Source organism: Pygocentrus nattereri, chromosome 8, assembly GCF_015220715.1.
Source record: "Pygocentrus nattereri isolate fPygNat1 chromosome 8, fPygNat1.pri, whole genome shotgun sequence".
Classification (NCBI taxonomy): Eukaryota; Metazoa; Chordata; class Actinopteri; order Characiformes; family Serrasalmidae; genus Pygocentrus; species Pygocentrus nattereri.
Genome location: NC_051218.1, coordinates 45204642 through 45230744, shown reverse-complemented (window position 1 = coordinate 45230744; position 26103 = coordinate 45204642). Strand labels below are relative to the sequence as shown.

Sequence of the window (26103 nt, the reverse complement as noted above, 5' to 3'; positions counted from 1 at the left end):
TGGAATTCTGTTTAATTCATTTTAAAACCAATATTGTGAAATTGAGGCTCAAGAAGGTGGAATTGTTCAAACAATTTATTGTTTTATTTTAAAATAGAAATAAATAACATGTTTTCTCGAGTGTGAAATATCTGTAAACGCTAGGGGCTCAAAAATGGACTTTTCTATAGAATGACTCATCACACACTGTACAAAATAAATAAATAAATAAATAAATAAATACTTCTGATCATTTGATTTCATGAATTTACGTTCTGTTTCTGTTCACTAAAACAACAGTGGCAGTGTGTTATACACCGTATCGCTGCTGTGGGAAGAAAACCTCCTAAATTGTAAATTTACAGGAGCAGGAAAAAAAAACTTACATTACTTCTAATGTAACTCGTTTTGGGCCTTTTCTTTGAGTCCATTAATCATGAAATTTACACACAATGTAAAGGACAACAGGCGCTTTCACATTATGCTAAAAACTGGAAAGCGACAAAATTGGAGATACAAGATTTTCTTCCGACAGCAGCGACATGTCTGCTTTATTTACGTGCATTTAACCATCCTGGGTACTGACCATTAAATATTACAGTACTTTGACAGTAAAACACTTTTTACAGTGCTTTTTACACTGGCTCAGCACCACTCCTCACTATAGCATGATTGAAGGCATATGCCTCGTCATACTGGCCTTATATACCAACATAATGGCAAAAACAGAAAGCTATATAAATAAAGTCCAGCTAGTGGTTTATCCCACCAATACACTATACAATACAATACAATTCACATAAACATAAATAGAATGAATTAAATTAAATGAACATAAATTAAAATGAATGGCGCCCTAATTGAGGTATTTTGACAATAACCTTGTGAGAAGCAATGTCATTAGACTGAATGTGATGTATCCAGCCTAGCTATAGTAACTATAAGTTAAGTGGGCGGAGTATGTATAGGTCAGATGTCGCTTTGGCCGACTGGCTGTTGTGGCATCATAAAGGCCTTTGATGATGTATCTATGAGAGCGAAACCATTTGGTTCACTTTCCGAGGTCTTATTATCATCATACGCAGCTCATCTGCTGGATCAAGGAAGAAGGGCGGATTAAGGTAAAGCTGTGAGAAAGCAGTCGTACTCACCCCATACACTAGTTCACCCACCATCCCGTTCCAAGTCTTGGTCTCAGGGTCGCGGGCGCCGTACTTGCCGTCCATGACTATGGACAGCCTGTATTTAATCCCAACGTGTTTGGCTATCTCGGAAGCTAAATCGACACAGTAGCCTTCATACTTGTCATTGCCTTCCAGATGCATATGGTTTTTCTTGTACATCACATACGGTGCTTCCTGTTAATCAAACACACGCTGGTTTATTGTCACCCATGCACAGCAGTCACCAGAGCCGACCGACAGCTGACCAGTCAAGAGCATGCAAGGGCCGTGCTGGGTAGATCACACACACACACACTCCTGCTCACTCTCTCTCTCCCATACACTCCTGATCAGTTTCTCTCTTGGTGTGTATTACTCTATATGTGTCTCTCTAACACGCACACATACAAACAGACAACACGGACACATACACAGGACGGTGGAGACAGAAGAAGCACGTATAGGGTCGTGTAGCTAAGACCAACGAGTGGTCGCAGCCGGACCCTTTGGCTAATGCACCCAGCCCCTACTAAGACCATGGATGGTGAGCAGGTAGAAGACAATTGGTGTCTCTCTCTCTCTCTCTCTCTCTCTCTCTCTCTCTCTGTCTCTCATTGTCTCTCTCTCTCTCTCTCTCTCTCTCTCTCTCTCTCTCTGTCTCTCATTGTCTCTCTCTCTCTCTCTCTCTCTCTCTCTCTCTCTCTGTCTCTCATTGTCTCTCTCTCTCTCTCTCTCTCTCTCTCTCTCTCTCTCTCTCTCTCTGTCTCTCATTCTCTCTCTCTCTCTCTCTCTCTCTCTCTGTCTCTCATTCTCTCTCTCTCTCTCTCTCTCTCTCTCTCTCTGTCTCTCATTGTCTCTCTCTCTCTCTTTCTCTCATTGTCTCTCTCTCTCTCTCTCTCTCTCTCTCTCTCTGTGTCTCTCATTGTCTCTCTCTCTCTCTCTCTCTCTCTCTGTCTCTCATTGTCTCTCTCTCTCTCTCTCTCTCTCTGTCTCTCATAGTCTCTCTCTCTCTCTCTCTCTCTCTGTCTCTCATTGTCTCTCTCTCTCTCTCTCTCTCTCTCTCTCTCTGTCTCTCATTGTCTCTCTCTCTCTCTCTGTGTCTCTCATTGTCTCTCTCTCTCTCTCTCTCTCTGTCTCTCATTGTCTCTCTCTCTCTCTCTCTCTCTCTCTCTCTCTCTCTGTGTCTCTCATTGTCTCTCTCTCTCTCTCTCTCTCTGTCTCTCATTGTCTCTCTCTCTCTCTCTCTCTCTCTCTCTCTGTCTCTCATTGTCTCTCTCTCTCTCTCTCTCTCTCTCTGGTTCTGTCTCATAAAAGCAACAATAGCACAATCACATGTACACTAACATTCCAATAGTATTCCATACCAATATTGGCCATATATAATTTAGCCATATTCTCCAGCAGGAACTGCACAGCCACTGTATTTTCAGTCTTCTCTGCTCGGCGAACTGTCCTACTCGTTTAAAACAGCGTGAAAAGGTACGACTGTCTACCTGAGTGATGTTGTTTTGTGTAATACAGCGTTTTTGTAGCAGAATATAGGCCCAATCTCAAACGGCTTCCTATTCCCTACGTAGTGTGCACTATGTAGGTCATTACAACAGCCTGTACACACAAGCAGGGGATTTATGTTCAGTCACAGCTGCACAGCATTCTTTAAGTGAAAACAAGGATTTTGCCTTTCAAATGACTTTAAAAGAGCAATATTTATCTGCGTCCATTAAATTTTGTTGAGATTTGGTCACCACTTTTTTAATGTTAATTATAATATTATTATATGATGGAATTTGATCGTACCTTCTACGTAAATTAACCTAAAGAGGTTTTATTCAAAGTCATTTTGGGGCATTTCTATTGGTCCTTTCACCGCACAACATATAGGACAACTGCTGTGCTCAAATAATGTTGAAAAACAGAAGTTATTTAAATTATTTAAATTTCTGGACAGCAACAGTACGTCCCTGCTGTCAGAGCAAAACCTCGTATCTCCACAATGGAAACTTTACAGGAGAAGGAAAAAAAAACCCTTAATTTTAATGTAAGTCAATGGACCCAGAATTTTTTCCAAGTCATTTTGGGCCGTTTATTTTAGTCCATTCACTATAAAATTTACAAACAAAGTAAAGAGCAACAGGCAATTTCACGTGATCTAAAAAAAAACCTGGAAAAACAGCAAAAATGGAGATACGAGGTTTCAGCAGCGGTATGAGTATTCTGGGTCATTTTAAAATCATACTGATCCATTCATCATTGGAGACATTGTCTTTCCTGGCATTTTAGAACCATTTTTCGCAATATCTGCAACCACATTGGTTTTATATTATTACGGATATCCTCGCTGTCCAAAGAAAAACAAGTATCTCCAAAATAGTAACTTTACAGGAGAGGGCAAAAACTTCTTTACTCTCAATGTAAGTTAATGGAAAGAGATTTTATTCCAAGCTATTTTGCAGCTTTTCTATTCGTCCAATCATCATGAAATTTTCACGCAATGTAAAGAACATCTGCTGAGCTCAAACGATGCAGAAAAGTGAAAATCGCCAAACAATGGAGATGCCTGGTTTTTCATTGGACAGCGACGATATATCACTGAAATCATTCCAGACTTCTGAACCGTAGTACACACCCATCACTCTGGTCATTGGTCTTGGTTGGACTGCGTTTGTGGGGGCTGAGTAGCATCAGTCGTGTCGTATTTGAGGGTGAGGAATGGGGTGGGTGAGCAGGGTCATGAGAGGGGAAAGGGGCATCCGATTCATAAAGTAAATGGCAGTGACTGGAGACGGATCAGTCCATTGTTTGAACAGAGTCAGGCACGTTGCACCGTTGCGTGGGAAGGCCATGTCATTCCAACAGAAGGAAGAACATAAAGGAGAAGAACACAAAGCAGAACATACTGGCAAATAAAACAACAAAAAAAAATCCCCAAACAAACAAACAAATAAATAAATAAACACATAAAGCCGTTTTTAGAACCCAAAAACTCAAAACTCTAGCCAACATACAGAACTATTCCAAGAAAACCGAGCAGGCATTTCTTTTTTCCCCTTCTCTCTCTCCATAGCAAACACTGCAGCAGCAGCAGCAGCAGCTTGTCTTTCTCTCTTTTTTTTAGCACATCATCATTACCAAACAATAGGCCTCCTCACACAGAGAGAGCCTCCCTATTAGAGTCAGAGACAATTAGGTTGCCAGTGGGTTAGCAGTGGTTTGTTTGCTTTGTGCTGAATGTGTCCTCTCACCTCGTCTATTCTGACATTGCCTTCTGTCTCGACTGAGCCTGTACACGTCTGCTGATGGCCAAACCGCTCTGGGGCTGTTTATTGTTTACCAGAAGCGGAAAGTAACAAATTACAGCTTCTCCTATTACAGCACTTCAGCAACTGTTTTCACTGTGTATAATTATAGCTCCTGCATTAGTGTTTATTATTGATATAATATTCAGCTTCGATATTTACAGTTTACTGAACATTCCAGACAACTCGGGAAGCAGGTAGCTGACTGCCTAACTGGTCTATTCTAAATGGCTAATGTGTTCTTTTACTTTCTTTCACTTACATTTGTTTTTTTTCTTAATGAAATAATCTTTTAACTCCAAAATAGCAAGTGAAAAGCTAGATAGGTGATACCGAATGTGATGAATTCACACAAATAATATTCAAATAACACTGAACGTTAATAAATATATGCAGGTAGAATGAAAAAAATTGCACCTATAGTAATACTTGAGTATTTTTCTCTATGAATATTTATTATGAATATTCATAACCATTTGGGATACCATGGCAACCACCTTTAGCAAGCACCTTAGATACCTAAGCAACCACCTAGCAACACCCTAGCCACCACCTGGGATATAACAGTAACCACCTAGCACACCTAGCAACCACCTGAGATACCATAGGAAGTACATATCAACCATGTGCAATATTTAACTACCACATGACAACACCTTTGCAACTACATAGAAAGCAATAGGAACCACCTAGCAACTACCTGGGATGCCATAGAAAATAGGTAGTAAACACCTCAGATACCCTAACAATGACCATGCAACAACCTAGCACCCACCTGGAACACCATAGCAACCACATTGCAACAACTTAGCAACCACATAGAACACAATAGCAACCACCTAGCAACTCCTGGGATACCACAGAAAATAGGTAGTAATCACCTCAGAGAGCATAACAACGACCAAGCAACACCATAGCAACCTCACTGCAATACCTTAGCAACCACATTGAATGCAATAGCAACCACCTAGCAACTACCTGGGATGCCATAGAAAATAGGTAGTAATCACCTCAGAGAGCATAACAACGACCAAGCAACCACCTAGCAATGACCTCAAACACCATAGCAACCACACTGCAAAAACTTAGCAACCACTTGGAACACCATAGCAACCAAACTGCAACACATTAGCAACCACATAGAACGCAATAGTAACCACCTAGCAACTACTTGGGATACCATAGAAAATAGGTAGTAAAAACCTCGGATACCATAACAACGACTAAGCAACAAACCCACCATAGCAACCACACTGCAACATCCTAGCAATCACATAAAACATCATAGCAACCACCTGGGACACCATAGCAACCAATTAGAAACACCTTAGCAATCACCTTATATACTACAGAAACTGGCAGTAACCTAGCAACCACCTAGTAACCACTTTAGCTGGGCAATCACTGCATTTTTCCAGAAAATGTCATAGTATCTTCACCAGTAGTTGATTTTGAGATCATTTGAGATCTAAACATCGAGCTGGACCTTCTTTTTGAGCCTGGGGTGTGAGGTTAATTGCATAAAGACATACAGTTTGTTTTTATTTTACCTTATTTTTATCGCAGTTGTAAGTAGGAAATGTCAGCACTCTTCCCACCCCCGCTGTTCACAAGCCAAATTGGAATTTGAGAGAAAAAAATTACAGCTGTTGTCCTAATTAGCGGGTCGTTAAAAGGCACTTTGATTTTTTTTAGCGCTCAAACAGTTAGAGAGTCATTAAAGCAGACGGTGGAGTGATTCTTCAGCGCAGAGCAAACCTCCAGGTCAGTACAGAACAGGATCCGAGCCGGGGTAAGCGAGGCTAGTCCACCGCTCATCCCTCGGATCCTGTTTGACCTGAGAGAAACCACCGAACCCCTCTCAGTGCTGCCATTTTCACTGGTTGGTCTATCCCGTGTGTCATTGACCATTTACTTGATGAGTGGAGACAGGTCTTTACTTACGTATGCATTGTATGTCTACTTTGATGATGGCAACGAAAAAAAAAAAACTCATTACCATTGTACCATTATGCCGTTATTGTGATGTCACTGCTACGACAGGCCACTGGAGTATGGAAAATCAAAATGCTTTGTCATCCACACGGATACAGTTGAAACACTCGTTTTTTTCCCCTCTTTCTTTTGATCTTTTTTTTTCCCAACCCCACCTCGACTGTTTCAACGTGTAGTGAGTGGATGGAAAGCAACGCAAAAAGAAATGTACTTCTAACCGCCCAGGACAGAAGGGAGTCTACACCATGACCCTGAGTGGCAGAATACGTGACACATTTAAAACGTCATGGAACGTGTACCATAATAGTAGTGACCACAATTGTTCGGTTTTCCACTGAGGACGAATCGTTGCTGTACGGCTGATCCATTATATTTACAAAGCGCTCAAACTCGTTCCAGTACCCGATCTGCAAAAGGGAAAACATTGAGGTTATTATTCAAACATCAGCCATTCTGAACCATATTAATGCTCTCCCCGGTGCCCCCTCCCCTTGTTTTATAGCCTCCTTTCAAATGATTAATTCATGATATCAGTACAGACGAGTTAAGGAGACTGTCAGGGATTGTATAAAGCTATGAAGGCAAACTCTCATAAGACTCTGTTCATTAAAATGGCATTAGGTGCCTGAGCTTCTATTGCTTCCCGCTAAATGGAAGCGGGAGCCACGTCTGCCTGATGATTTTTTTAAGTAGGGGGGACGTTTACAGCGGGTTTCTGTGCCATACAAGCCCTGAACAGATCTCAAATCTGTGCTTACAATGTTCAGCCTAGTAGACAGACAAGGAGAACCGATGAACTGGCACCGATAGAGCTGGTTCTTCTCCGTTTTTCAATTTCAACTCCATTTTCTATTTCAGAACCCAAAGCAGTTACAGCTGTTGTCCTAAATTAAATGGCACTTCGATTTTTTTTAGCAATCAAACAGTCAGAGCGCCTGAGTGCTAGAGAAACCAGCCTAGACCAGCATGCCAGCATCAGAACAAACAGCATGTGCTGCGTTTTCGATTCTGATAAACAGCAGTGGAACTTATTAGGCTGATTACTAGCAAAGCCAGAAGCTGATATTCTGGTCAACCAGCATGACCATGCGGGGTGACCAGCCGAACCAGCATAAATCAGCACGGAATGGAATGGAATGCATGCTGGTCTGTGCTATTTTGTCCAGCAGGGCGGTTCGTGTGGTGCTACCAGTGGAGAGTAGACCTTCATGTGAGCAACAAACAGGCATGTAGACATTAAACGGCACCTTATTCACTATAAGGTGAAGTGTTTTAACACTTTGTCTGGAAATTTGTTTTGTCTGAAGACAATTTTATGACTCTTTACTAGATACATACACTCGTTACTGGGTTAACAGTAAGCAGCAGTTAATTCCGGCCACGCGAGCTGATTGGTTGAGAGGCGTTCTAACTGTGCTGTTATTTCACCATAACATCTCATTGTCTCACTCTACTGAGATGCTGTTGCTAAGCAACGACTTTGATGGGTTTGTACTTCTTACTTTGCAACGAACAGGAAACGACAGCCGATTTGGTCCGACTCTGAAGACGAGACGACACAAAATTCCCAAACTGTTGTCGCCACTGAGCAGCTTTTCAGTCGGCAGCTGTGACGGAAGAACAGCTGAACAACCTGGAATCAGCCAGAAATTAACCCAACACCATTCGCCAAACTAAACGGGCTGTAAGAAGCTTTACAGACCGGCTGGAACAAAACAACATCAATACTGATCTGGACAAACTGACCAAACTGAGCTGAACCTGATATTGGCTCAGTTTTACGGCTCAGTCTGATTTGGTCCGACTCTGAAGATCAGACACGTCTGGCAAATGGTGTTGGGTTCATTTCTGGCTGATTCCAGGTTGTTCAGCTGTTCTTCCGTCACAGCTGCCGACTGAAAAGCTGCTCAGTGGCGACGACAGTTTGGGAATTTAGTGTAAGGAGCTGGAGAACGACCTGCCGGCTGAGCAGCGAGTGGGCGGGGCTCGTTACTGTGACATAGCAACAAGCTGCTCGTTAAGGAGCTAACTCGTTAAGCACACACTAACACACCAACACCACGTCAGTGTTACTGCAGTGCTGAGAATGACCCACCACCCAAATACTCCCTGCTCTGTGAGGGTCCATGGGGGTCCTGACCACTGAAGAACAGGGTAACAGAGTATCAGAGAAACAGATGGACTACAGTCTGTAACTGTAGAACTACAGAGTGCAGCTATACAGTAAGTGGAGCTGATAAAGTGGACAGTGAGTGTAGAAACAAGGAGGTGGTCAGAATGTTAGCAGGTCAACGTATTGAACTTAGGCCAATATTACTTCTATGTGTTATTTGGGAAAAGGTGCATTTAGTGTGGCCTAAACTTTGGACAGAAGTGGACTCTTAGGAACAGCCTGCATCAATCATTTCATCATTCTGAGATAATGTGCAACCTATGCATGCGACCTGTGGCCGATAGTCTTAATTACTATGTATAGTTTAACTTATTAATTGTTAATATTTTGTGTAGCATTAAAAAGGTTATTGGCAACAGTGCTTCCTTCCTCAGAACAGCTGGATTACAAACAGCAGTAGAAAAGGTGCGGTAAAGCCACCTCCGGGCACATTTTAGGTGATTAACTCACCAATATAGAGAGTAAGGTGCCGTTTTAATATCTGATGTGGAGTATTTCATGTATCACTGGTGACAGCTGGTGTCACTGTACTGCTTTTCCTTATTTGGTTTCGTTTAATTGCTCACATGATGCGTCTGAAGCCAACATCTATCCCAAACGTTGCGCTGCTTCTATGCCAACTGAAGCATAAGTCTTCAAATGGCCACAGTCAATTCATGTATTTCATAGACTAACAGTTTCATTTTTCTGCTTTACCCTGTGACTTTAACTGGAAATCAAGCTGGTAACACCTTCTATGAATGTCACCTTTGTAAGCATCTATAAACACATTCACATGTTATAATGTCAAATTCATAAGGCATATATTCACAAGGCATTATAAATATTGCTATAAATGTTTACAAAAATGCATTATGTTATAGCCGTGCTTATTAAGCATTATGAATTGTTAAGATAAGGCATTATAAGTTGCGTTCATAACACATTATAAGAGCTCATAAGCTGTATTAGTCCGCTCTGAGTAAAGTGGAGCGTGCTGGACTAAAGCCTCCTCCAGGGTTCAGACTGAGGCTTCAAGTTGAAGAATTTACTGAAGGATTTACTGAAACACTAAAACACAATAAAGCTCATTACAGGCTTCAAATGTCAGAGTTTAAGCTAGAGCTGCCGTCAGTGTTTCACCCAATGTGGGAAAGTCAATGTTCACCACTGTTAATGTTCACCACTGTAAATGTGCACCACCATTAATGTTCACCACTGTTAATGTTCACCACCATTAGCCTGGTACTGACTTAACACTGCATATTTCCCCCTGGGATTAATAAAGGAATCTGAATCTGAATCATATCCAATAGAACTCTAGCAGTAACCAGCATTACTGTACTGTACTGTAGTGCAGTGTTACAGAGTTAAGGGTTCTAGTGCTTGATGTTAGAACCAGTGATTGAACAAATTACAATAACAGCACTCGACTATCTCGCTTCTCCTCTCCAGGCCTTCACTCCACAGTGACTTCACGCTCAGTGTGATGTCAGAGGGGGTTCAGGGGAGGGGCTGATGGGTAGCTGGTTTGCTGTGATATAATGTAGTGTAGCATTTAAAGTGGGACGCTGGGTAAGAAAAGCTCACTGTAGCAGTGATTCTAGGCTGGACGGCCAGTTTGAAGCATCTGAATATTCAGGACTGAAGCTCTGAAGATGCGGCTCTAACAGCTCCAGCGCTGAGAAATAAAACTCTGGAGATCTCAGTGCGTAAAAAAAAACCTTGTATTTGTCTTCACGCTCTCCAACCTGGAACTGGCTTATTTGGCACTGACAGAATAACATGTTATTAACACTCCTTATATTGAATTACAGTAGCAATTCATAATGTATAATAAACATGGCTATAAAGTGTAATTCATGTTTATAAATATTTATAAACATGTTTATAATGGCCTATGAACGCATTATAACATGTTATAAACGTGTTTATAGAGGCTTACAAACGTGACATTCATAGAGAGTGTTACCATCAAGCTGCTTCAGTGTGTGAAGAATGGATCGTTTTCATAACACAAGGGATTTTCCAAAGAAGGAGCCTGAAAGCCAATTAAAATCAATGGATCTGCATGTAGTCTAAGCCAGCTGAGATGTGTATAATCAACATCCAAGAACAATCTTTTATAATCAACACCCAGTTGTCTCCTGTGTTGTCTTGGAAATGCTTTCTAGACTTTTTCCAAGTTCTGTCAGCACTTGTTTCAGAAACACGTTCAAATCAAACTGAGCCATTGTTACTTTCAGTCTTTCACACCTACATTCTAGCGGCTTGTGTGACAACCCCAGCCTCCTCGAACTGAAGAGGTTTGCTCAAGGATAGATACAAGGGTTTGGAGACAGAGCTGTGTGTGCAGTCCCAGGCTGCTCGCTCTCTCTTCAAGAGCTTTTCTGATGTGTGGATGGATTTCAGGGCCTTGTTTGTTTGCTTACCTTTCTCGGCCCCCCTGCTTTCATTTCATAAATGTCGATAGTGTAGTTTGATCTGCGCCCGAAACTGTCAAACTGGATATTGCCCGTCATCCCCTGCACTTGCACCTGCCAACAAAAAAAGTAAGGACGAAACCAGACGAAATAACAGGCAGGAGCTCAGAGCCTCGACGGTCAAACGGAAAGTGGTGGAGTCATTTATAGCAGCATGGCAAGTTGGGCTCGCTTGAATAACTCATTTTGATGAGCTGAATTGCAGAGTGTCAGATTATGGCAGTGGCGAGAGGCATTTTCATGTGAAGCTGCAGAATAAAGTGGAGATACAGAGCACTGCGTCATTTTTTACCTCATCATTAATATTCAAAAAAATTAAGCTTGCACAGAATATTATATGCACAATGTGGACAAAAGTATTGGGACACCCCTCCTAATTATTAAGCTCAAGGTTTCAGCCACTCTTATTGCTAACAGGTGGATAAAACCCATTTACCCTGTGGGGGAATTTCCATTTTTCGTGGGCTTATTGGTTTACACACACATTAAGACACAAGTCACAATGACGTTTAAAATAAGCTAATGGTGGTTATGAAATAATAATAAAAATATGACCGTTTTTCGTGAATGTTTTTAATACTCTGTGCCTGAATTCCTAGAAAACGTATGGTGGAACAAAAAGGTGCTCTATTGGTGAAATGAAGAGGCTGCAGTACTTACCATTTTTAAGGCCCTCTCGATGTCGATGCCTTGGCTCCAGGGGACAGCCGGGTTGGCCAGGCAGTCTCCAGCGCTGCCCCGTCGTGACACGTCCACCCGCTGCCGCCGGAGGTACCGGAACGCCTCGGCTATCACCAGGATGGCATCATAGGACAGCGCAGAGGTGTACTGCATAGAGAAATATGAGTTGAGTAACTCCGCCCCCTTTAGCTGTCTGTACCATCACATAAAAGCTGGATCCTGATTTGTGTTCTGTAAGAGGGGCGGAACAGGCTGGGAGTGTTGGACAGAGAGCTGTCAATCAAGCTGTACATTGGCCACACCCACACAGCTCTGATCAATGGATTTTAAGCCATGTTTTGTGATATTTATACCTTATGTTTCTCATACAGGCTTTGCTGGATATTTAATATTCATTCATATTCATCTGTGTTTCCCAGGACTTTAAGCTGGTCATACACTACATCGCTTTTAACCTGATATAACGCTGATTTTCCAGGTCAGGAGCTCAATCGAAAGTGACTGATGACATGAGTGACCTGGCAGTGTGAGAGGCTGAACCAGTGAATCTTTAGCCTTCCAGTCGAGCTGAAGGGGTCTAATGCTCACCATGTAGCCTTGAGGGACTGGGAGACTGTCTCACTTCCTACTTTAAAATACAGGGATGTGGCTAAAATAAGGCTCAGCCTATGGACTAAAGTCTTTGTGTTCTTGTAATGATAATGTTTCACTGAAAAATTCTTGAAAAATGTGAACCTCAACTTCAAATCAAGATCTTTTGACATAAAAAATACAACCGCTTTAGTATTTTTTCCAAAGTTGAAATTTAGGGGTTATTGCTTTGGGGAAGACAACAGAAAGTAACCCATAAACAATGATTTTGTATGTATTTAGCATATTACTCTCTCAATTAAGGCCTTGGTTTTAAATAATCATAACATTTGATTAAGAGCCCTTATTAGTCCCACAACGGGGAAATTTCACCTCTGCATCCGTGAAGTGAAACACCACATACACACTAGTGAGCACACACTAGGGGGCAGTGAGCACACTTGCCCAGAGCGGTGGGCAGCCCAATCCGCAGTGCCCGGGGAGGAGTTGGGGGTTAGGTGTCTTGCTCAAGGACACATCAGTCATGCGCTGTCGGCTCTGGGGATCGAACTGCCAACCTTCCGGTCATGAGGCTGGTTCCCTGACCTCCAGCCCACGACTGGCCCCCATGAACATATAATTCATCTGAATGCTTATTTTAAATAATAGCATTATCTATCTATCTATCTATCTATCTATCTATCTATCTATCTATCTATCTATCTATCTATCTATCTATCTATCTATGTGTGTATATATATGTATATATTGCAGTTATCAGAAGAAAACCTCGTATCTCAGTTTTTGACAGAATTTGGAAATGCACATTATTCTTTACACTGTGTGTAAATTTCATGATGAATGGATTAAAAGAAACGGCCCAAAATGACTTGAAATAAATTCTGGTTCCATTGACTTGCATTAAAATTAAAGTAGGTTTTTTCCTTCTCCTGTAAAGTTACAGTTTTGGAGGTACGAGGTTTCTACAGACAACAGCGTATATATATATATATATATATATATATATATATATATATATATATGTATATATACAGTAGAATCCCCCTTAAAATGTTTATTAATTAATAATGAATTCAGTTTGGTTCAGTTAACTGAATAGTGCTCCAGCTCTTGCTGTAGTAGAGGACGATATCTGTGTTTTCACCGCCGTCTTGTGTGAGCATAACAGGTCCAGTTCAGTTTAGCTTTATTTCTTTCCTGTGATTCAGAGCAGGATTTGTGCTTTCGAGGGCTTTTTCGTGTGGTACCTCCACTCTGCCTAAACGTCTAGTGTGCAGGTATCTGGCTTTACGAGTTCAGGGAGGTATGAGTGAGAGTCATGTGGCTGGTGGTAACTGCTTCTGAGGGCTGACTAAGTCTGCGCACGAGCTTCCACGTCATTCAGGAACGCAGTTAAAATGAACTGCCCTTTTTCTATGTATGTAGCCTACATTGCTGTGTGTAGTATAATTGCAATGTTTTGCAACATATAATCATAACTGGGCCCGACATTCAACAGAGGGAAGACGCGCTTCAGAAAGAAGACCCCATTCAGTGCTGCTTTACATAGATTTACAAAAGTGTATTGTTTTGTCTTTGCGGAAAAGGCTTTAAATTGGATTCTAATTATAGTGAAATGTAAAGTGTTTGGCTTTGTGAGGAACGAGGTTTCAGGACTATTGTTGTTCGGGGCGACACCTGTAATTACGCTGCATCTCGCCGAACCAGCTCGGAACGCGCTGGCATCCACTAATTTGCGGTGAGCAATGCTTTTTGTTTCCTTCTATTTCCTCAAAGCTATTCTATCATCTTATATCTGGCGGCCAATTTAAGGAACACAGTGTTGGGGTGAGCTTCCATTCTTTAGTCTGAAGATTCACAGGCAAGGTGTTCCTTAGGAAGCCGTTAGACGGCTGGAAAGCTGCGGAATATTTAAGCATGTGGTTATGTTTTTCTGCGCCAGTGTGCACTTACTTCATCTCCACACCACCAAACTCAAATATCGGATAATTGCTTTGAAGGATTCTGTGCAAAGCATGGAACTAGAACCTTCTTTGACCTGCTTACCAGTTTGATCAGGGACATCGTTCTTTACTCACAGCTAAATTTAATGAAGTGCCACTTAAAATCTATTCTTTGGCTGATTATTGTTTAATTAGATGTAAATTGTGGCTCTGGTTTTAATGCAGCCTTGAACCGGACCGTCGATATATTGACCGCTGCGAGGGGAGGATGAGGCAAATGAAGGTGGAAGGGAGGAGAGGAGGAGGAGATAAAAGAAACAGGGAAAGGAACACAGAGGTGACAAGTGTAGGACAGTACAGAAGAGAAAGAAAAGAGAACGCAGACAGGAGAAGATAGAAAACGGAGAGGCTGTCGAGGAGAGAAGATTGCACTTCTTGTTTTTCGTTCCTGACTATGAAAGGCTCACCTTCAGAGGCGTGTTCCGTGCCTCTGGGAATTCCCTTTCATCTAACCGGTCCCAGCGCTGAAGGAACTGCTGCACAATGGGGTTTTCAGGATTGATTATTTGAAAGCCACTTATGTTTGCGCCGCCGAAGTACACCTTGTCCAGACTCACATTGGAGAAGCCCTGAAAAGAGAAAGAAAGACTTACCATGCCGGTTGCAGGACAGAACAGGGTGAATCATGTCCAGAAAATGGAAGAACTTGTCATAATATTGCAGGAAATTGCTGTTACAGCTACAAATGGGTGCCCTTGCCACTTGATTTGCTATGTTGCTGAATAACTGTAGGCATATATTGATAAACATAGCGGAAAGAACCAATACACAGTCATCTAAAAAGCTTTTAAGCAGTTTAATTGAATTGTTCGCATTATTCTTCGTATAATCCATCGACTCAGAAAGCCTGAATCACTATGAAAGTTCCTTGAGGCTTCTGTAGCTCTTCTAATATTTAAATGCAACTGATATTAATTTACATATCTCTGCTGTTGGAAGAAAACCTTGTATCTCCATTTTTGTCGTTTTCAGTTTTTGACATCATTTGAAAACGCCTCTTGTCCTTCATATTATGTGTAAATTTCATGATCAATGGATTAAAATAAACAGCCCAAAATGACTTGCAAAAATGTCTGGTCTCATAGACTTACATTAAAAGTAAAGTAGGTTTTCTCCTTTTCCTGTAAAGTTACCATTTTGGAGATACGAGGTTTTCTTTAGACAGCAGCGATATGCAATGATGTTGACTTTAAAACAGCAGAGAGTAAATTTTGGGATCTGGGGGCTTGTCTGGTGAAAGTACACTCACTGGCCACTTTATTAGGTACAATAAGGTGCTTGTTAACACAAATAGCTGATCAGCCACGGCCGCAACTCAGTGCATTTAGGCGTGTAGAGGTGGTCAAGACGACCTGCTGAAGTGCAGACCGAGCATCAGAACGGGGAAGAAAGGGGATTTAAGGGGCTTTGAACGTGGCGTGGTTGTTGGTGCCAGACGGGCTGGTCTGAGTGTTTCAGAAACTGCTGATCTGCTGGGATTTTCACACACAACCATCTCCAGGGTTCACAGAGAACGGTCCGAAAAAGAGGAAATATCCAGTGAGCGGTCAGTTGTGTGGACGAAAACGCCTTGTTGATGTGAGAGGCCAGAGGAGAATGGGCAGACTGGTTCCAGATGATAGAAAGGCAGCAGGAACTCAAATAACCAACCAGAATCTCTGAGGAACGTTTCCAACACCTTGTTGAAAGCGTGCCATGAAGAATTAAGGCAGTTCTGAAGGCAAAAGGGGGTCCAGCCTTTTACTAGCAAGATGTACCTAATAAAGTGGCCTGTGAGTGTATGTAATTTCAAGCAACTTGCAAGCTAACATCTAGTGGAAAAATTAAAAGGGTTATTTAGAGAACTGAAAACCATCATTAACTAAACAAATAACAATCTGACTAAGAACAATGTACACATTCAGATGGTTCTTTGAGTGTTCTGGGTAGAACCATTGCCTTTACTAAAGAACCTTTGAGGAACCAAAGGATTTTCAAGGTCTCTGTATGTATCTGACAGATTTATACCAGAGTATTGGCTTGGTATATCTAAATAATGACTTATGTTACAGTGACTTACTTGACTTATCTTCATTCTTCTGTATACTGGACAGTGTTATTATCCACTACGCTGTCACTAACTCGTTCAATCAGTCATTCACAGCAGCACGGTGAGCTACACTCTAATTAGCTAGCTTGGTGGGTCCTTCTTTTGAGCCCAGTATTATGATGCCAATCTCTACAGATGTGTGACGTAGTCTGAAAAACTTCAAACTGACTGCTCTTACTTTTGAACAGGTTTTCAGCTTTACAAGGTGATTCTCAGCAGCATGTTTTAGAACACCATGTCATGTCTATGTGATACAGTAGTGCTACTTTTTTGTTGTGGATTTTTATCCATTTTTCTCCCCAATGTACTCATGACATAGTATCACCAGGTTGCCACGTCTCCCCCATAACACAGTGCTACCAACCTGGGAGTTTGAAGGCTAGCAGAAGTTTCCTCCACGGCAGGTAACACAACTTCCTTGGATAGCTCAACATGCTTGGAGGAGAACGCAGTGGCCAATTCTGTTACATCAATTGGTGAACATCTGTGTTGGCTAACAGTGCACTGCATAATGAAGGAAGACCATCTAATCACCCAGAGAGAAAAACCAATTATGCTCTCTTTGACTTCGTATCACGGATGGCTGGGGCATCATCAGTAGTGCAGACTTAAAAGAGCGGCCCAAATCTGATTTTCTCACCAAATTCGATTTTTTTACTGTTCAGAATGTCTTTTAAATGTGGTCTGTGTGCGACGGTCTGAACAGATCAGCTCCTAAACTGACCCACATGGGCAAAAGAACAGCGTCACGGCTCATCCAGAGGTAAACAATCACGCCTGCCAACGAACGCCAGTCGCTCCCGGAGGATCAGCTTCATCTTCACCAGCATCACAGGAGCATCATGAAGCTTCACTGACCGACAGCTGAGCTCATCACCCAGAATGTGTTCGAGCCGTAAAAAGGTGCGGTCACTTCTTCGGTTCACGTCCTCGGATTCTTTAAACTTCGCTTCCAGACTTTTAACGGTTCGACTGTTTGACGCTGCAGCCTCACATTTCTTTAGACATCTCTTCAAACACGGAGAGCTTTGGACGAGTCTCTACTAGTTTTTGTACAGAAACATCAGCCTAAATGTTGGAATCTCAGCACTGCGAATTTATGATGGATTTTGAGCTGGATTAATGTGAAAGTCGCATGAATTCCGTTCTGACTGTTCAGACGGAGTCGCACTGCCGCAGATCGGATACGGATCGGATTTCAGTGCCACATATGAAAGCGTCTCAAATCGGAACTGAAAATCTCAGATTCAGTGTGTTTATCTGTTCACACAGACACACAGACACACATCTGAGTCACACATGAAGAAGACGATCAGATTTGGGCCACTTTTGCCTGCTGAGTGAACAAAGCCTTAAAGTTGATTTGAAGTCAAGGATGAAATATCAGTGCTTATCAGTGCCACCAATACAAATATTTAATATGTAGCAATGGCCTGGATTGATATTCCCAGATTGGCTCTTTCTTCAGTCCACTGCCCAACCTTAGAGCAAAATTGGCATAATGGTTTTTGACAACTGCTCTGCTTTAGACTTTATCAAATGCCATGTTGCTGACAACAGGCTAATAACCCCGGTGGAGGGGTGGGGCAGTTCTCATCCTGGCCAAACCGGGTCTCAGCATAAGCGCTGTTTTTCAGTGGATCATAGCACATGTGTGACTGACACCATGTCTTTTTTAAAGTCAGGTAAACTGACAGGTACAGGGGGCTATGCTGAGGGTGCCATGTAGTGCATCGCCATCTCTTGATTCCAGACTTAAAGAGTTACGTCTACTGGCAGTGGCAGTTTTCACATCTTTTCGAAACATCCCTCCCCGACTGGAGCACAGCATGTTCTTTCCCTTTCCCAGTGGGGTTTTAAAGAAAAACTCTGCATAGACTCACCAGATTGGCAAGGATGTAGTGGTAGCCTCGGCTGTTCTTGCCCAGGGTTACGACCTGTGGGTGAAGATTCAATAAGAGTTAGCTGTCCATGTTAAAAAAGCACCACCGTGCACTCGGGTAAGCTCTACCGGGTGCATTCGCATAGCAGACTCTCTTAAACACAGTGGCAGCTTCCTGCGAGGTGACAAAGGAGCTCAATGCTGATGGATGTCTCTTCTTGCTGGGAGGGCTGCCTCAGGTGTTGCCATGCTGTGAAAAACAAGCCTTGCCTTAACTGGTGTACGTGCTTTTCTAGGTTCCCAGTGCAGTAGGTATGAATACATGTGGTACACAAGTAGGGAATGGGGACGCACGGCTTTTCTAAACGATTTTAATACAAACGAGACTTCTATATATCAGACGCTGAGAGTTATCACTTTGGGTACTATTTCAATATAATTACACCAACACCTGATTATTTACTGTCAGTTACATAATAAATTGCATTTGCATCAGATTTACATTCTGTATCGACAGACAGATTTGACTCTGCAAACTTTTTTCAGTTTGTTTTGATGTCAGTACGTGGGGAAAATGGAAAATAAGAAGACAAGAATATTTCAAATTATAGCAAATACCTCCTCTATTTCTGAACACACGTGCAGTTTTGACAGAATGTCTGTGCTACAAGTGAGAATTAGGCCCTATCAGATTACTCCATGCCTTTGCAATAAACAGAAATAACAACTGGTTAAAGACTAACTAGGTTTATTTTGAGGTAAACAATATGATGTAAATACTGATGACAATATTAGTGACAATGCTACCTTCAGAATGATGTCTAACCTCACACACATTACCCGCTCAAACGTAGGTGTTTAAACCACCTTTAAGACAAAATATGTTAAATTTGGGCTTTTTAAGTCCACCAATTTTTAATGTTTCTGCATAGCCAAATTGTTTAGTTATTAATTGTATGCCTCTAACATACATAATAATCTAAATTATTTTGAATGACGGTGATGAATACACTGCCTGCAGCCTTAGACATTATTTCACGATATTTAGCAATGACGTTTTGATATAGAATTTACTTTTAAAAGCTATTAATGGCATGCATGCGGGGTGTTTTAATGCCAGACAGTCCTTAAAGATTAAGTTCAAATTAACCACTACTTTATCATTATCAGCTTATTGGAAGAAAACCTCGTATCTCCAAATTCGGTAACTTTACAGGAGAAGGAAAAAACCTACTTTACTTTTAATGTAAGTCAATGGAACCAGACGTCTTTCCAAGTCATTTTGGGATGTTTATTTTAATCCATTCATCATGAAATTTACAGACAATATGAAGGACAAGAGGAGTTTTCAAAATGTCAAAAACGGGAAAACATCAAAAATGGAGATACAAGGTTTTTTCCAACAGTGGTGATATATACAAACGGTTGTTTTGGATAGTAAATACAGTGCAGACTCCATCACCATCACACACAGCCATGCACTCTCCATAGACAAACACTGGCTGGAGAATGAGCCATGCTGAAGAGCTCAGTGACTTTAAAGGTGGCTCTGTCAGAGGATGCCACCTTTGCCACAAGCAAGTTCGCGAAATTAGTGCAAGATCTACTTGGCTCAGCTGTAAGTGCCGTTATTGTGAAATCAAAGCGTCCTTGACTTTGTGAAAGGCGCTACAGAAACTGAACTTATTCTTCTTCTTATTATTATTATGGTAACATTTTACTGTAAGTTACAGGTCATAAGGCTATATGACACCCATATAAGCTTGTCATGGCCACTGACATAACCCTACAAAAATGTTTATAAATGCTAATTCCAACAGGCATCACCTGTCTTAAAGGCTACTTTAGCTAAATTTGAGTAAACTTAGAGTAAACGTTACCATGACAACCAGCATAACGAGCCCAGTCAGAGTGAGATGAGCAGCAGTGAGCAGTGATTGTGTTTTTAACTGCTTTAAAATGACGTCAGACTCAGGAAAACGTCCTTCACACGTCCTTATTAAAGAAGGCCGAGAGGAAGACGTCGTGCTCTGAGACGCATAAGCTGGACGTCCGTCCCACCGCCGTCTTTTAAAGATCAGAGCATGAACTTCGTCTCCTCTGCAGACCAGTTTCTGCTCCGCCGTGTTGAACGGGATAAACTTTCGTCAGAGCCGGTTTATGAGTTCTGTTTTTCCTGTGACATGACGCACATGTGCAGAACATGCTTACACATTCCGACTGGAATGTAATCGTTTACATGACTATTCTTCTTCTATTTAACCGATTATTTAAAGGTTTACCCACCTTGTTCAATCAGATGGAAATTATATTCTGAATGGCCTCAATCACACTGATTCGACGTGGACGTATTCTATTCCGATTGAGATATGAGTATCGATTTTTTTAAAAAGATTTTATTTAACACATAATACACAGAACTTCCATTACGTACGAGATGCATTTGCAATACAACATAACAACCTAAAATAAATGTGTACAGATTACTAAAAAAACAAAAAAAACAAAACAAAAAACTTTTACAATTTAAATTACAATTCATTTGAAGCTTAATTGATAGCCACCGTTTGCTAAATTTATCAGGTCTTAGCTGTAATCTTGCAGTAATTTTCTCCATTATAAAAACGTTTTTATCCCTCTCTCTCCATTGCGATATCCTGGGAGGCTGAGGTTTTAACCAGCACACCGTTATCATATTTTTGGCTATTAAGAGTAAGACTCTCAATAAGTATGTCAAATCTTCATCAATCAAGCTATCAGGTAATATACCGAATATACACAGTGCAGGATCTAATGGGAACCTGATTCCTAAAATTTGGCTAATTTCTTTTTGGATATTCCTCCAAAATTCCGCTAGTTCAGGGCAGTCCCAAAATACATGTGTCACGTCCCCTGCCTGTCCACACCCTCTCCAACAGAGCCCCAATGACTTATAGTATTGTGATGTAACAAATGGTGTAATGAAGTATCTCATTTTCCAATCAAATTCCCTCCACGTGGGACTATTAGTTAATTTATGGCCTGCTATTAATGTTTCTTCCCATTCATCATCTGTTATTGTAATATTTGCTTCCAACTCCCATTTTTCCTTGATGTCCATATTGTTAGTATAGATTATTAGGTTGCATGTAAACGTGGCTAGTGAGCCACTGAGTGCTGAAGTGCACAGTGGGTAAAATTGCCTATCCTGTGTTGCATCTCTCACAATAGAGTTCCAAACTGCCTCTGGGAACAATATCAGCACAAAAGCTATACTTCAGGAACTTGAATGAAATAGGGCTACTTGGCTGAGCAGCTGCACGCAAGCCTAAGATCACTATGTGCAATGCCAAGCATCGGCTGGAGTGGTCAGACCCATATTAATGGCCACGGTTTTTGGAATGGGATGACCAACAAGCTCATATAGGTGTGACGGTCAGGTGACCATCACCTTTAGCCATATATTGTAGATTGTGTGCAAGTTGTCCTACAAGACATTTCATAATTATAACCAGAACTGTTCATAAGCAGTTAATGTAATGTCATTCTGGCTGTTTGTCAACAGCTTTGTGATTGGTTTGTACTGAGCCAGTGACCCAGATGCCACTTGCTCAAATTCCTCCAAGTGTGCCTTCAAATTAACAAAAAAGCTGAATATAGCTGTGCCGGGCTCTTAGCTGACGTGGCTGAGGGATCACCGCGTGTTTTCCATGTGACAGGAAAGTCACATGAGGGAACAGAGCTTTATTCATCTGGCTGCTGAAGTAGGTCAGTCCATTCTGACAGTGACAACACCGCAAATTCACATTATGCTGGGCCGAGTGTCTGGAAGGGGAAGAGCGTTGAGAGCGATGGAACGAGGAGGGCTGAGAGAGCGGGATGAGAAAGAGAGATGATAGAAAGGGATGAGGGCATATTGAGACAGGGAGGACGGAACCACTGATGCTGAGCAATGACTTGCAAAAACTAGGAGTTATTACTATAACTCCTAGTATAAAATGTAATTATACAGTTACATGTTTAATTACACAGTTAACTATACTTACATTTGACATACATTCTGTACCAACAGGTTAGATTTCTGCCTTTTAATATTTGATTAAACGTCAAACTCACCAGAGATTAATGTTATTTTAAATTAGACTGTATGCAAAACAATAGTAGTAATAGTAGTAGTAGTAAGCAACAGCAATTAGGAATAAAACCAGTCGGTTACTGACGACTTAATGCTCTCTACGTTTTTGAGTCACCCCTATTTTAACATGATTGCTCAACCCATCAACTAACCATCAAGCACATAGTGGGTCAGGACTGTTACAGCAGGGAAAACATGAAGACGTGGTGGAGAAAGATGTGAAAGCACTGGAAAGCACTGGCTTTCCCCAGCAATTAACCCATTGCTCTGCCCAAATGTGTTCTATCAAAGCTACTGTTGGACATGAAAAAATACATTCAGCATAATGGGAATTTCTTTTATTTGAATCTGTTGCTTTGTTACATTGAGTCAAGACAACATATCATGCTTTCTGTTTTTGCTAACCTTTTTCTCTCTTATGTTCTTGGTAGGAATTAAATATAAACAGAATTACACAAAATTAACATATCAAACTTTGAAACTGAGAAATTTTATAGTTTTTTGGAAAATATTTGCCCATTTTGAATTTGATGCCAACAACACGTTCCAAAAAATTTGGGATTTTTAACAAAAGCCTGGTAAAGTTATGTAATGGTAAAAAAACACCTGGTGGTTAATTGGCAGCAGGTCAGTAACATGATTGGGTATAAAGAGCGTCTCAGAGAGGCGGAGTCTTTCAGAAGTAAAGAGGAGGAGGGGTCACCACTCTGTGAAAGACTGCACCATCAAATAGAGCAACAACTCAAGAAGAACGTCTCTCAACGTAAATCATCAAAGAGCTTCTGCTTTTCATCGTCTACGGTGCAGAACATCATTAAAGACTCAGAGAATCTGGAGAAATCTCTGTCTGTGAGGGACGAGGCCAAAACCCAGTATCTGCTGGCCGTGATCTTTGGGCCCTCAGGCAGCACTGCATTAAAAACAGACATGATTCTGTAGTGGAAATCACTGCATGGGCTCAGAAACACTTCTGAAAACCACTGTCTGTGAACACAGTTCATCACTGCATCCACAAACGCTGTTAAACTCTAAAACACAAAGAAGAACCCAAATATAAACAGGATCCAGAAACGCTGCCACCTTCTCTGGGCCTGAGCTCATTTAAAATGGACTGAGGGGAAGTGGAAATCACGGACACTGTGTCCTCCGGGCTAAAGATTTAGGAAAAATACTTTGCAAAGGTAGTGATGGCTGAATACTGAATACATTGTCCTAAATGTATTCAGTATTGTATTCCTTTACAATACACACAAAACTTATGTATTCAGAATACATTTATAATGCATTTCCAATACATATTGGTAAAAGTACATGAGATAAACTCTGCTGTATATTACAATTCACACTATTCCTCATGGTTACTGGCTGGTTCAGTTTAATTATCCCACAAAAGAGTTGACTAAAACTCAGAATAACTGGTTCATCCCAGTGATTTATCAGTCTACTCAGGCTTTAGCAGGAATTTCAATGTTTATAAAGAAGTCATTTTTGAGTTTTTCTTCTGAGTACGCTTTTATAGTTACTTAACAAGTAGCAATGTTGTTTCTTTGAAAGATGTTAAATATATTTTTAAATGCTTGCGTAAGTATTCTAAAATTGCCAAGACAAGTTTTTGGTATTCACTAAGTCTGCAGTATAAACTCCAAAGCGCTCTGCAATTATTTTTGTTAAAATGATGTTAAATACCAAATTAGTCTATCTAAATAACAATGAGCTTAGTTTCAGTTTCTAGCTATTAAGCTGATAAAGGAGTGAAGTAAAATGTCTCATAATTATTCAGAGTAAGAAGGTGGTAAGTACAGACACACTCACAGTAAATGCGAATGTAACGTCGCGCTCCACAAAAGGAAAGTAATTCAGAAACACACCCAAGTAACGAATAGTTACATGGCGTAAAACATGACAGCACGACATACAAAAGATAGTTTTCTGAAGTAAATAGTAAAGCAAATAAGATGGTGACTTCAGGTTCTAACATTAATCTGTTATGAATATCTACACGGATTAAGGAACGCTAGAACTTAAAAGCATCAACCACCACTGTAAATAAATAACTACTGCATAAAGTTAAGACCCCCTGAATAGACTGTTCAATGAAATAAGCTTAATATAAAACCAGAGGAGAAACAACCACATCAGCAGGTTCTCTGGGCTTCACTGACCACACGGTCATATCGACACATAAACACCACACAGACATGAGCGTGGGTCACTGCGTTCCCTCCGATATATAACCCTGTCCCGCTTTCTGAGGGCGACATTCCTGAAACAGCGGAATTGTGGACAGTATCTTTATTAAACTGCCGCTCTGTAATGGCACTGAATGCAGTCCAGCCGCGACGTTGACCTCCCCAAAATTGCGGCGCTGTTGATGTGCCTGGCTGGGCCCAACATGGCATGTAGGTATGTATATCTATGGTTCATCCCATCAGAAATGCTTATCGCAGTTGGTGTGGCGAAGTGGGTTTAATGCTACCTTCCACACAGCAGATTGGGCCTTCATTACCCACCTGGCCATTAACACCACACTGTAGTCCTTGGGCAAGACTTTAATGTTACGTTTATAATGTTTCTCTTTAACATGATTAAATGGCCAAATGTGTAAATGTAAATATCAAAAACCATAAAAATCTACATGATTTGAAGTTAACGGTGCACTCTCAGTGTATTGAGATTAGATTTTTGAAGCCAATGTTCTTGCAACAATACCTGTGGAAGAGTGCAGTTCTGAGCTGAGAGTGGACAGATCAGTTCTTTCAGCTGCCGCTTTAATCATGGGTGGGCTGAACTGGCCGCTCCTCTAATAAAGACCTCGGGTCATTGTGTCTAAGAGAGACAGCAGCACTTCCCGTCCAATTTGATGCCCTTGACTTTTGGCTCAGGCAACAGTGGTCAGAGCCAACAAAGGTATCGGCCCTCTCCCACACATCACCACTGCTGCGGGCTCCTCGCACACCTGTGTGGGAGACGGCTGCAGAACACTGCCTCACAAGCTGCCAGCCAGCAGGAGCGCTCCACAACCTTAGTTCAGACACAGCGAGGGCTTAATGACACCGCTCTATCCAGAGGCCCAGACCTGCACTCAACACTCACAGGCAGCAGGGTTGCCGAAGGTGTGTTTCCACAAAAGCCAGCGGTGCACGCACTCGCTAATTAATTCGCCTTTCCAAACGCAGGGCTGCCAGCCAGATCAAGCCAAGCTCTGGCCTCAGCATTCCGGTCTGTGCTTTAGCCTCTCAGCTAACCTTGAGAGTTCTTTTGTTGTTTTGGACTGTGACTGAAATGGATCCCATTTGAATTTCAGGGCACTTATTATGTACGTCAGCCATGTCGCAGATGCCTTAGTGATTTAGATGGCTCTACAGTCTCCCACAATGCACTTGCAATTTTTAGTCAACACCGTAGATCACTGGATTATGTTGTTCCTTTGCACTGGACAGAGGACTGTTTGTCTATTATCGCTCTATAGGCCTGTCACTACACCTCTGCATCATCATCTTGATGATCTTCATGGACAATCCAAACCTCAACAGACTCACTCTGATCCTCTGCACCTTCAATCCAGCAAATCTGTACTTACACATATAGATTGACATCTTGTAGATCTTCTATCCATGTCCTGGACAGGCTGGAAGATTCCATATCAGTGTTCTGTCCCTGAGAACCTGCATCTCA

The 26103-nt window shown here is 41.5% G+C and overlaps 1 protein-coding gene across 5 annotated transcripts in view; it reads right to left on the bottom strand.

Annotated features, from left to right (window-relative positions):
- The window catches only part of gria3b (glutamate receptor, ionotropic, AMPA 3b), a 217365-nt gene that overhangs the window by 57122 nt on the left and 134140 nt on the right, over positions 1–26103 (bottom strand). For all 5 annotated transcript variants that reach the window (XR_005130602.1, XM_037540696.1, XM_037540697.1 and 2 more), the window contains exons 5-10: positions 18316–18369; positions 14751–14912; positions 11729–11896; positions 11018–11122; positions 6733–6840; positions 1131–1337 (exon numbers count right to left, since the gene is read on the bottom strand). Coding sequence is in view for 4 of the 5 variants with exons in the window: in XM_037540696.1 (XP_037396593.1) it covers positions 1131–1337; positions 6733–6840; positions 11018–11122; positions 11729–11896; positions 14751–14912; positions 18316–18369 (804 nt within the window). In the remaining variant the exon portion in view is untranslated. The remainder of the gene's footprint in view (positions 1–1130; positions 1338–6732; positions 6841–11017; positions 11123–11728; positions 11897–14750; positions 14913–18315; positions 18370–26103) is intronic.